Here is a 12,194-nt window from a genome sequence, read left to right as displayed (position 1 = left end):
GCTATAAATTATGTGTTATGTAGTACCTAGCTAAGGACTCTGCAGCACTTTCAAATACCTACTACATAGGTAGGGTACTATAATATATATAGTCTGTCAAATAACTTTGTCAGTAGAAAAAGGAGCATATTTTTAATTTGCCGCCTTTCCTTTTTCTACTGACGGAAATGGCTTGCCAGACTATAAATTGTTTTTACGTTTTGCAACAAGCTTATTACTTGAATGATATGTTTTATACCTATTTAATAACTTAACAGCAACATCAAAAAATATATATTATATAAAAGTAACTAAAAGGACGGACAAAAATAACCTCAACAATAAATGTATGAAAAACAAACAAAAACAATATTTTCAAAAATCGCAAACCCGTGTGACAAAATAAAATACTAAAATAAATAACTGCATCTGCTGAGTTTACTTATGCAATATACTGTGGGGTCAAATGGTAAAAAGTAATAACTTAGAAAAATATGTTTTTTAAGTAAATTTTCGTCCTTCGCACAAAATAATTATACTTCAATTATTTTGCCTACGCGGTTATTTATACAATTTGAGTGCAGAGTAAAACTCAAATATTCTTATATTTGACGTGCTAGAGGCTAAAAAACCCCTCCACAAAAACCTTAAAATTGTCTAAATATTTGTACAAAAATTGTGATACAATACATAAGCGCTTTTATTGAAAAAACACTTCTAAGACCGAAGTACATTTCTCTCCATTCTCAAACGAAAAATCATATACATTTTACTAAAATATTAGATGAAGCCCGTATAATCATATCCTGTAGCGTGCGTGCCAATGCCAACTCGTTTACAAAAAACTTTCATATTTCGATAATTTATACCAAGGATCTTTTATACAAGCATATCATGCCTAAGAGGAGCATTCCATGAAATTGTCTACCGTTGTCCCGTACAAACGCGAAGTTTCTGAAGATTTAAAGATATAAGAGTTTCCTTTTCTATGACAAATGGTCAAAAATATGCACAGAAAAATAATTGCCTGCTTTAAATGCCGAGAAAAAAGTCGCAACACAGCAAATAAAATGCGTTTGTACGGGACAGCCCGTGGAATGCTCCAAGAGTGGTATTTTTTATCCAATGTGTATTTACGTCTTTTTGCTTAGTGAGAAAGTGAGACTAAATGCACAGCAAAAAATTTGACAGGTAAAATACCAACCAAAGATGGAACTTGAAAAAAAGATCCTACATTTTCACTTTTTTAACAACTTTTATAGTGAAATGCTTGTCTTTATCTATGCTTTGAAGTCTATCTTTTTAAAGATAATATCCCATTGAATGTGTCCTGGCGTTTTTGTAGTAATCGAAGTACTCGGCTGGCGAGTTGGCATGCTTCTTCACCACTTCATCTAACTGCATTTGGTCACCCCAATCAGCCTGAAAAGAATGAAGATATAAGTGATTTTGACGACCGATCTGGCCTAGTGGGTAGTGACCCTGCCTATGAAGCCGATGGTCCCGGGTTCGAATCCCGGTAAGGGCATTTATTTGTGTGATGACACAGATATTTGTTCCTGAGTCATGGTTGTTTTCTATGTATATAAGTATTTATATAAATTATATATATCGTTGTCTAAGTACCCACAACACAAGCCTTCATGGGCTTACCGTGGGGCTTAGTCAATTCGTGTAAAAAAAAAATGTCCTATAATATTTATTTATTTATTTATGTTATCTATGAAAAGGGGCCTTATTGTCAATGGCGCTTACGCCATTATTAACGACGCTCCGATATAAATTCAAACTGTAAAGTGTACTAAAAATCAAACCACAAGTTATTTTTAAAAGTCGCTGAACAAATGTTGGTCATTATGAGTACAGCCTCCAGTTAAATGTTTTGCTCGTATTACAGGCCACACACGGTACTGTACTTACAAAGTTAGGGAAAAGCGATCGTTTCTCATCAAACTTCTTCTCATTGATGCACCGCAGAAGATACAGGCGCTCGACCCACGGCCAGATCATGTAGTCCAGCATGCCGGGCCGGTCACCACCGAAGTAATTTGTACCTGAAAAAGTAAGCATTATATGTGACGTTTCACGTCAAAAGGTACCTTATGGCGGTTGGCGCTTACGCTATTATTAACGTCACTCCAATTTTATTGCGGCGCTATGGGACGTAAGCGCCAGCCGCCATAAGGTACATTTTTCCGTGGAACGTCACATATGGCATTATAAAACAGAGGTAGAGTAGCGCCATAAGAGTTCCTATTGTACTTTTTGGGTTTTCTTCTTCCTCACGTTATGCCGGCATTTTGCCACGGCTCATGAGAGCCTAGGGTTGACAACTAATCCCAAGAATTGGCGTTGGCGCTAGTTTTTACGAAAGCGACTGTCAACTGATCTTCCAACCCAGTAAACTAGGCCTTATTGAGATTGGTTCGGTTTCCTCACGATGTTTTCTTTCACCGAAAAGCGGCTGGTAAGTAAAAAACATACCTATCATCATCATCATTTCAGCCTATATACGTCCCGTCCCATTGCTGAGCACAGGCCTCCTCTCATGCGCAAGAGGGCCAACAAAAAAACAAACCTATGAAAAACATACCTATGAGAACAGAGAAATTTCATAAATGTTTTATTATAGACATTATAGTTAATTAAAACTAAACGCGTCTGTGTGCGTGCATTACACATACAAATACAGTCTCTCACGCCGCGGTTACGCTCCGTCAGAGCGACGGGTATATTCAGCTTGAAATCTCAAAATTGACTTTTAGCTCAGCTCCCGTTTCGTCTTAATATATAATTAACATACCTCTCGCAGTGAGTTCCTTTTCGAAGATATCTAAGGTTTGCACGATCTGTTCACTGCCGTAGGCGAAGTTTGTGTCGAAGCACTCCAGACTGCCTTTTATAAGCTGAAAAATAAAGACAATAAAATTTTAGAAGTCCGCAATGTAGTTTTAGAAACAATTACCTCGGGCGAAATACGAACTTTCACTCTGGGTCACCTGTCTTTGTTAAGTACTTTTTCACTTCTCTACTATTTAAGCTATTTAACTCAAGTAGTCTACCATATAAGTAGAGGGAAATATTTTCCACCACAATCCACTGAACCCAGCAATAGGTATCTAAACGGGACTGACGTGTCAAATCGTTTTAAAAATAATGTGTGTACTATTATAATGCGCTATCCCAATTAATTTATGTACGGAATACAGCTGCCTTCGAACAAAATTAAGATATTTGAAATAAAAGCAAATCCAGAGCCTGAAAAACTGTAAAATATTAGGGTACCTCATTAAACCTCTCGATCAGCAGTCTATCCTGCCCATGTAACGGTCCCGCGAGTGCAAATGCCCGTCCATACTTTTCGTCCAAGTAGTCGCATAAGTATAGCCCCCTCCAGACTATGCGCGTGAATCGCGGGCGAAGCCGCGAACGCGACTGTGGAGTCGATTTCGCTGTCTGCGAAAATCGACTCCACACTCGCTTTCGCGGCTTCGCCCGCGATTCACGCGCATAGTCTGGAGGGGTTTATCACCACACCCTCAAAACTGTAGGTAATAGGTATATTACCTCATTAAACCTCTCAATCAGCAGCCTGTCCTGCGCCTTAACGTAAGGATCCCGGGAGTGCAACTGCCCCCGTCCGTATTTCTCATCTAAGTAGTCGCATATCACCACACTCTCGAAAAGGAACTTGTCCCCTTGGTCCGTGGGAATTTCCAGCACTGGTATTTTCACTGGAAAAAAGAATAATCAAGGATTACTGGCTGGGTCAACATTCGACTTCTGACTGAAGGGTGTCGTGTTTCGGAGGTTCCGGGACAAACTGCCGAATCTGACACAAGATTAGACGAGTCAACGGAGCCACGCCGTTTTGTCGCCTAAATATTGTTTAGTTTTTTTTCAGATTTTTAGATTTTTACTATCGCAATGTTAGTTTGTAAGGTATGTTTCTACGGGCCTAAATAAGTTGATAATAAATGATATTAAATTTAATTTTAATAATGATTTGATTGCCTTAAGGGTCGTACAGACGCAGAAAAACAAAAGTAAGTACTATATGAAAATTTATAAACTTTAACGACCTCCCGGTAATCATGCCTACGAATTCGAATACCACGCGGGTTCGAATCCCGGTAAGGGCTTTATTTGTGTGCTTATCACGATTCCTTTGAAATGACAGACTAACCAATTTATTTAGAGACCATACTTTTATTTCCGCAACGCAGGCTTCGTCAGGTAAACATCACAAATTTACAATCAGACACCCTCCAACTCACCGCCAGCAGGCAGTGTACCCAACAGGCTGGCCGCATTTCCCCGTTGAATAGCGACGCTAATTATCTGGGCAAAATACTGGCCAGCCCTTTGGTCACCCGTAGCTTCGACCCCGATTCCTTTTCTAAATCATGTTATCTATGTATCTCTACTTAGTACTTACATCTAGGATTAGCAGTCCTGAACCAGTCAGGCAGCCTCAGTGGATCTAGCTTGTAGACCTCGTATTTAGCCTTTTTAGCCTCCAGAATGAGTAGGACTCTGTGGCCGTATGGGTTCATGTCTACATGGTAGAGGCGCAGCTTGTCGCCTAGGGGCGGGGGAGGCATTGAACCTGGAAAATACAGATGGAAATATTAAGGTTTAATTTCATTACATTTTTACATATATCAGTCCTTACTTCTACAGCCGACCACTGACTAACAGGCCGCCGGACGATATCGGCCTGCCAGTTAGAACAAAAATTTCCGAACAACTGACCAGCCGATATCGTCCGGCGGACTGTTATTCAGTGGTCGGCTTACTAGTTGTTTATTCTGTTCTATACAAAATTTTGTTAAAATGTAATTAATGATTTCGTGTACCTATAACCAACTAAAAATAGTACTTATAATAAGAGATGCATGCATGTACAATTATTGTATAGTTAAGTAGCAAATACGTAGGTACATTTGAAGGGAATATTTAGATTTTACATAAAATTAAGCACTCGAGTAAATTCGTTTTAGTTAGGACTGAACACTTAACATAAATAAGTACCTATACCTACATTCACGCATGAGCGCATGAGATGCTATTTCATGTTTTTTAAAACGAATTTGAATATTTTTTTGGTAGGATATTGTTAGCTTTAAACATGTTTAACAGCTCTTTCGAACTGTCTAGCAGTGATAGATAACTATAAATAAGTTTTTATACAACATTTATAATATTTATTGAATAAAATTGTACTTAATCCCAAAAAAAAAACAAAAAAACTATAAATTATTTTACTCATACATAATCATAACTCACTTCGGTAAACAAGCCTAATAAATCAATACAAACTCTGTATCTTTAGGTATTTAAATAAAAGTAAACAAAATCTGCCCTCAAATGGCACCTTAAGCCAGTTGAGAATAGATGAAACCATTACACGATCAAATAATGTAGGTCAAAGTCAGGTCGTTCAGTGACAGATCCAGGTGGTTTTGTATTTGGTTGGTTAACCAATAAATGTTATAACTACCCGAAAATGTACAAATTGTTTGTTTACTTTTAATTTAAATACCTAAAACCTAAAGATACAGAGTATAAAAAAAGATGTCGAAATTGTGCGGATCGCCGGTGCCCCGCTAAATGGGTCGAGAACTCGAAATACATTCGAGTGTCATAAGCTCATAAGTCATAAATTTCGTAATGCGGGGCACTTGATGCGCGGTTACCGCAAGCTAGTCAAACTACGTAGAGTTAGACCGATAAAAGTCTGCAGCGGTTTTGAAAGCCCACGCAGTGCAAGTGTTATTTACCTACACGTCATAATTTCATGGAAGTTTGACGTTTAAAATGACACTTGCACAGCGTAGGCTATCAAAATCGCTGCAGAATATTGCAATTTTAGATTTTTTTGTCTTTAGCGCATTATGCTTCTTCTTCTTCTTTTCGTGTCGAGGTTCCATTTTTTATACGATGGATGCTAGTATCGAGTATACTTAACTACTTATTTGTATAGATATATAAATAACAACATAATTAAACAATATTTTAGTAAAAAAGTTAAATGAAAAAAAAACATCGAAGCTACTTACTGTACTATAAAAATTAGTATTTTAAACAATCACAATGTCTAAAAAATAGTATCTTAGGCTTGGCAAGTCCAATTACTTTATTTAGGTGTTATATAATTCTCCTACGTTTCTCTCAGCTAAAAAACGGAATTACCACACCGTAATAGATTGCGAACAACCTTTTAAGAGACGCAAATAAAAGTATCAAATCATTTTTACCTCGGCAGCTCGCACAATGGTACATTACTGCTTTAAAAAAGTGAGCAAAAATCGATTTTGCTGTGATTGAGAGGGAGTGATTAAGTGACTTCGAAATAAGAATGTTATATATTTCATCAAGGGATTGGGAAGGAGAGTGGGAATCGGAATTGGCCAGTCGCAGTCGGAATCGCAGTCGCAGTCGTAGTCGCAACCGCAGTCACAGTCTCAATCGTTGTCGCAATCATTGTCGTAGTTTTAATTGCAGTTGCAGTTGGAATCGGCATTGGAATCGGAATAGGACTGGGCCTGATATTGTTTTTTTTCCGTTATTTATAAATATAATTAAATTTGCTTTTCTTTCATATTTTATTTTTACCCTCTAATAAAATTTCACTGCTGAAGTTAAAAGTTTGAATGTGCCACACGAGACCAAAGATTTTCCTCGAGTCTAAGAATCCATCGCTACGCTTAGATTCTATTATAATCATTAACTTCCCCGGGACTATAAATCAGCATTTACAGCAAAACCAAATTTCACTCTCTTAGGCCCACTTGCACCATTCCACCAACCCGGGGTTAACCGGTTAAACCTGGAGTTATCATGGTTACCAGTACAATTTGACATTAAGTTAATGGTTTAACCGCTTAACCACGGGTTAGTGGAATGGTGAAAGTGGCCCTTAATGCACAAATTTAATAACTACATAATGTATACTCTTTACATCCATACAATTAGTGTCATTAGCACGGCTAGATAAGATACTTAACACTACTTAACAAGTAGGTACTCTACTTGTTTTAATGGACTACCGTAAAACGGGGTGAGTAGGTTTCGCGGGAAGAGGTGGGTTATGAATGGGGAGAGAAGGTTTGAGAGGGGGGTGAGAAGGGATTTTAAGGCTACTGCTACAAAAATAATGTATTCCAATTTAAAATGGAGCTATAGTAATACGCATAATAAAAAAAAACGATCCAACAATCTTCCAAAATCATCTTTGTATGAAAACCCCTCTCACCCCAAATACGAGACACTACGGGGTGAGGTGGGTTTTCCTCTTTATCGTCAAAGTTATGAAATGGACCTACCCAAAAAATAATAAAAACTAAAATACAAACGTCCGGAACACTTATTATATACACCATTCAGTTTTCATATGTAAAAATAAAATGTTAATGAGGTTCGAATTTCAGTTTTGACCCTACTCACCCCATTTTACGGTACGTAAAACGTAAAAAGTAAACACGATAGAGACTTTTTAAGGTCCAACTGCTTTTGAAATGATAAAGTTAATCTTTATTTACTTTATCATTTCAAAAACAGTTCAAGTCCGTTGCTCTCAAGCTCGATATTAAAACAGTGGTGTAGCGGCCTCTAACATAACTGTATACAATGACGTAAGACTTATGCTTACAAGGTCCTCACATCATTTAAGTAAAAGACGACCCGACGCTACATATCACGTCCGTTTTTTTTAGCATTAGAAAGAACTTCGCAGAAGTAAGCTTGTGGTTCCAAATCCGGCACTTTTAGCGGTAATAATTTGAAGTAAATTATATGTATTGACCATGCTACATTAGATAATTCAATAATTATTAACAATTAAAGAGCCTGACATAAACTGCACGCTTTCTTCTGCGGAGTTCTTTCTAATGCTAAAAAAAACGAACTATACACCTTAACCTTATAAAACAAAGTCCCCCGCCGCATCTGTCTTGTGTGTTTGTATGTTTAATCTCGATAAATTAATAAACTACTGTTCGGTATTAAAATCTTAAGTTACTGATTTTCTACATTTAACCAATGATAAGTATAAAAATAATATGACTTTTCGATTTAGATTTGTGACAAAAACACGTATTTTATATAAATAATAAAGAACGAGTGAGAAATATGTTTCATTAAATATACATAAAAGAATCCATTTCAACTACTGAATGGATTTTCATGCGGTTTTCAACTATCAATAGAGTGATTCTTGAGGAAGGTTATTTGTTAACCTTTGCGAAGCCGGGGCGGGTCGCTAGTTATAAGACAAAGTCCCCGCGTCTGTCTGTTTGCGATAAACTCAAAAACTCCTGAACGGATTTTTATGCGGTTGTCACCTATCAATAGAGTGATTCCTGAGGAAGTTTAGATGTATAATTTGTTAAGGTTTTGTGTAAATTGGTTGCACTGCCCGTCGGGACGGGTCGCAAGTTTAACATAACTTAAACACAACGCAAAAGATGACCAAATCAAAGATCACGAGCTCTTTTGATCCTAATGGGATTAAAAAATGCCCCAGAGTTTTTTTCTTATTGTGTTACCATTTCCCCATATAGAAATAAAATAAAAATAAAATAAATAGAAGCGGTGGTGGCCGAGTGGATATGACGTCTGACTTTCAATCCGAAGGTCGCGGGTTCAAATCCTGGCTCGTACCAATGAGTTTTTCGGAACTTATGTACGAAATATCATTTGATATTTACCACTAGCTTTTTGGTGAAGGAAAACATCGTGAGGAAACCTGCATACATCTGCGAAGAAATTCAAAGGTGTATGTGAAGTCCCCAATCCGCATTGGGCTAGCGTGGGGACTATAGCCCAAGCCCTCTCGCGCATGAGAGGAGGCCTGTGCTCAGCAGTGGGACGTATATAGGCTGAAATGATGATGATGATGAGAAATAAAATAACACAAACGTGGCAAAAAAGGTGACAATATATAAAAATGGCAAAAAATAAAAGAAACGCTTATTTACCCTAGTTAGGTGAAGGGGAAACCTCATAATTAATTATTAAATGTTTGTTAATTGGGTACCTACTTAGCCTAGTTTAATTTTGTTTTCTTTTTTGTCGAATAAAAATCCATTGAAATCTCTTAAAGTATGTAAGTATTTAGGCAAAACATGCAGCTAAACTGACTACTTTTTAGAAATCACTTAAAAATATTCATTGCTCAAACAAATTTCTCAAGAACCATTTCAGTCTCTCGAATCAAGAGTTTTGAGCTAGAAACGGTTTAACGACTGCACTGAGGCATGCAGTTACCTAGTAACATAAACAAATCAAATACGTTTCAGGTCAAGGAGATTTTGCGTTTCTTCGGTTACGTCACTTCTACACTGTGCCGTTGATCGATGTGAACTACCTATACCTGCCCGTATGAGTTTTTTTTTTAAATGGTGTAAGGGTTATTGCTAGTATTTTAAGTAATCTGCATATATTTTATTGTTAAATAGCGGAATATGATAATACAACCACTTGTTTTCGCATTAAAAAAGTATTAAAAAATTGTGTAAGTAGTTCTAGGATTGTACAGTATTTTAATTCAAAACAATCCAAGATCTGTTAACAATTATGAACCTTAACACGTTCGCGGACGCTCAGTCACACCGTTTGGACACCTAAATTTTGTATGGAGTTTTTGGGACTGTTATAGCATTCCTGTCACTGCAAATGTATATTTTAGGTTTGTATATGACGCGTAATGCTATGCAAGGCGAATGCTATGCAATCCGCGTCAATATGAAGTATATTTTTTATACGCTATATGACAACAAATGCTCTACAATTCGGATGCATAAGCATGTCTGTCACATGACGTAGTCAAGATGTGATCTTATATGACATCGCATGTTATAGCATTCATTCATCGTGGTCGATGAACTTGATGGCTGAGAATTCTGACTGCCTAGAGTCAAGATATTTGCTCTAAAGACTCATTGTTGGCGTCTTCAAACATTTTTCTACTTCTGTTTTGTTCCCTCATTGCTTATCATTGTCATATTGTGTCCATCTCATACATGCCCCATCCCAAGCACGTTCGCCATTCATTCGACCTAAAATTATGTGATACTACACATCCTGCGTTGGAGACCGCATCATAGGTCTAAAGAATCTAAAGGCCCACTCATAGCATATTGCAGAGAGCCGAAAGGGCAATGTTGAGCTCTCTAAAATAGAGTGGTTTATTTTTCTAGCTGTTCAAGGTATACGCAGCATTTTACGCCAACACCACTTCTCAAAAGCGTCAATCTCGTCCGCATTACACTTTTAGAGTTCCCTGTAAGGCACCGCCGCGTTAAGTTCTGGACGTAAAGCGTCCACCACTTTTCCTGTCAGGCGATGATTCACCCAACTTTATATTATTTTTCGAATGCATCTGCACCAAACATAAGGCGTGAAATATACAAGGATTATGCCACAATACTTGTCATAAGGGTTCTTACCTTGTAAGAGGTGATGATCGAGCGCCAGCAGGCTTATAATTCACAATTATACCATCAAAACTATGACTAGTAACGTAATTACTTGAATGATAGGTATACACATTCATGCCTCACTTTTTCACATTCACCGTTATCAAAATTTGATTGTAGCACAATAAACCACTAGTAAACATGTTCGTTTATTAAAACACATTGAAAAACTTAAAGAAATTGTAAGAAAAACATTAATTACGATTTTATAAAAATCCGTCAAAATCGCTATCGCGCACGAAAATCACCCAAATTTCATGTGTCCACTCCCAGACGCACCTGCCGGGCTACTAAGGGAGCTCCCATACAAAGACGAATGCTATAGCAGGTGCGTCACAGAAAGGGGGGCCCAATTGGAGACGTCACAGGATAATTTTTAACTTCGATAAAACTATGTAATATGGCAGTATGCAAACTTTGATTCTGGTGACTGGTAGAGGAAAAGTTGGTGAATAATATTATACTGTGGTAAAGCGGATTGATAAGCATTTCAACGCAGAAATTTAAAACGAATAACGGATGCTTTAGCATACGCGTCACCAGGAGTAGTGCAAAAACGGATGCTATGCAATCCGCGTCCGCGAACGTGTTAATCTATTGTGATAAGGTGAACAATGTAGGTATAGGTAGGTGCATCTTTTCAATATCAACAAAACGTCATCTAGGGTGACGTCATCTTTTTACAGCTGGTTCGTTCCATAGTGTAATAATAATAACAACATGCAATGGCGGCACCCTAGGTTAGGTTTTTTATAATGTGTTTATACTTATTTTTTGTTGTTTTTTATGTGTTTTTGTATTTTACTTTTATATTCATGTTATAAATGACCTAGCCTAAGAAGAAAAATAAATAAATGGATAACAACATAAAACAGAATAAATACCTAATAAATAAGTAGACATTATAGCAACTGTTTTTTAAATGTATTCAATGTGATAATAATTAATCAATAAAAAACAGTACTTGTGACCTACTGTAGGTGTGTCGTATTTATTAAAAAAAAATGCCAGTAATTTGAAGGTAGTCTCAAAAAACCCTCAATTAAAACGTCATAAACATTATTATAAAATGCGTGATTAAAAATAACTGCAAATTAATCAAACAGTAAACAAATATTAGGTTAAATTATCACATTTCTTGTTAAATATTTGCATTAATTTATTAAACACATTTAATAACCATGACAACCGGTAATCACCTAAATAAACATGAAAACAATTAGTAATTCCATTAACCTTCACGTTAAAATACATAAAACGAAAAGAAAACCTACTTACCGGAGTATCTCGATTGAAAGTACGACATTTTTAAACACTAGACGAACAAAAATAACTAAATACAATAAATATGTGCTCGGTCTACCGAATTTCGTGTAGAAATGGTACGTCACTTTTAAAATTAAGCTAATGATATGACATCATGGGTTGACCCGATTATGTTTTATGCTATCAAATTGGATACGTCAAAACATTCATTTGATTGTAGAGTGTAGAGTTACATTTCAATTTAATTGGACTGCCTATACAGAAGGCCACTTGTGATTAATGCTTTAATGATTTTTTGATATTTCATACTTGTTTTTCCCTTATATTAAGTATTTACATTATTAGAGCCACCTTTTGTACTAGAAATAATAAAATGCTGCAATTAAAATATTGTAACTCATTATTAATCTCATTTCTTTTCATTTATTTATTGAATTATTTAGTAATCCCTGATTTTTCATCAATATC

At 36.5% G+C, this 12,194-nt stretch overlaps 1 protein-coding gene across 1 annotated transcript; it reads right to left on the bottom strand.

Moving 5' to 3' along the window:
* Positions 1 to 1,089: 1,089 nt before the first annotated feature.
* Positions 1,090 to 11,951, bottom strand: LOC134676278 (pyrimidodiazepine synthase-like). Its single transcript, XM_063534649.1, has 6 exons — positions 11,739 to 11,951; positions 4,418 to 4,588; positions 3,547 to 3,713; positions 2,783 to 2,885; positions 1,900 to 2,033; positions 1,090 to 1,401 (listed from the first exon to the last, which is right to left on the bottom strand). Exons 1-6 carry the CDS (start codon positions 11,764 to 11,766, stop codon positions 1,282 to 1,284), a joined length of 723 nt encoding a protein of 240 aa, XP_063390719.1. The 5' UTR covers positions 11,767 to 11,951; the 3' UTR covers positions 1,090 to 1,281.
* Between the last annotated feature and the right edge of the window lie 243 nt (positions 11,952 to 12,194).

The sequence above is a fragment of the Cydia fagiglandana genome, chromosome 24 (assembly GCF_963556715.1).
Source record: "Cydia fagiglandana chromosome 24, ilCydFagi1.1, whole genome shotgun sequence".
Taxonomy (NCBI): domain Eukaryota; kingdom Metazoa; phylum Arthropoda; class Insecta; order Lepidoptera; family Tortricidae; genus Cydia; species Cydia fagiglandana.
The sequence above is the reverse complement of the archived record's forward strand: the minus strand, read 5'-3'. Positions and strand labels throughout refer to the sequence as shown.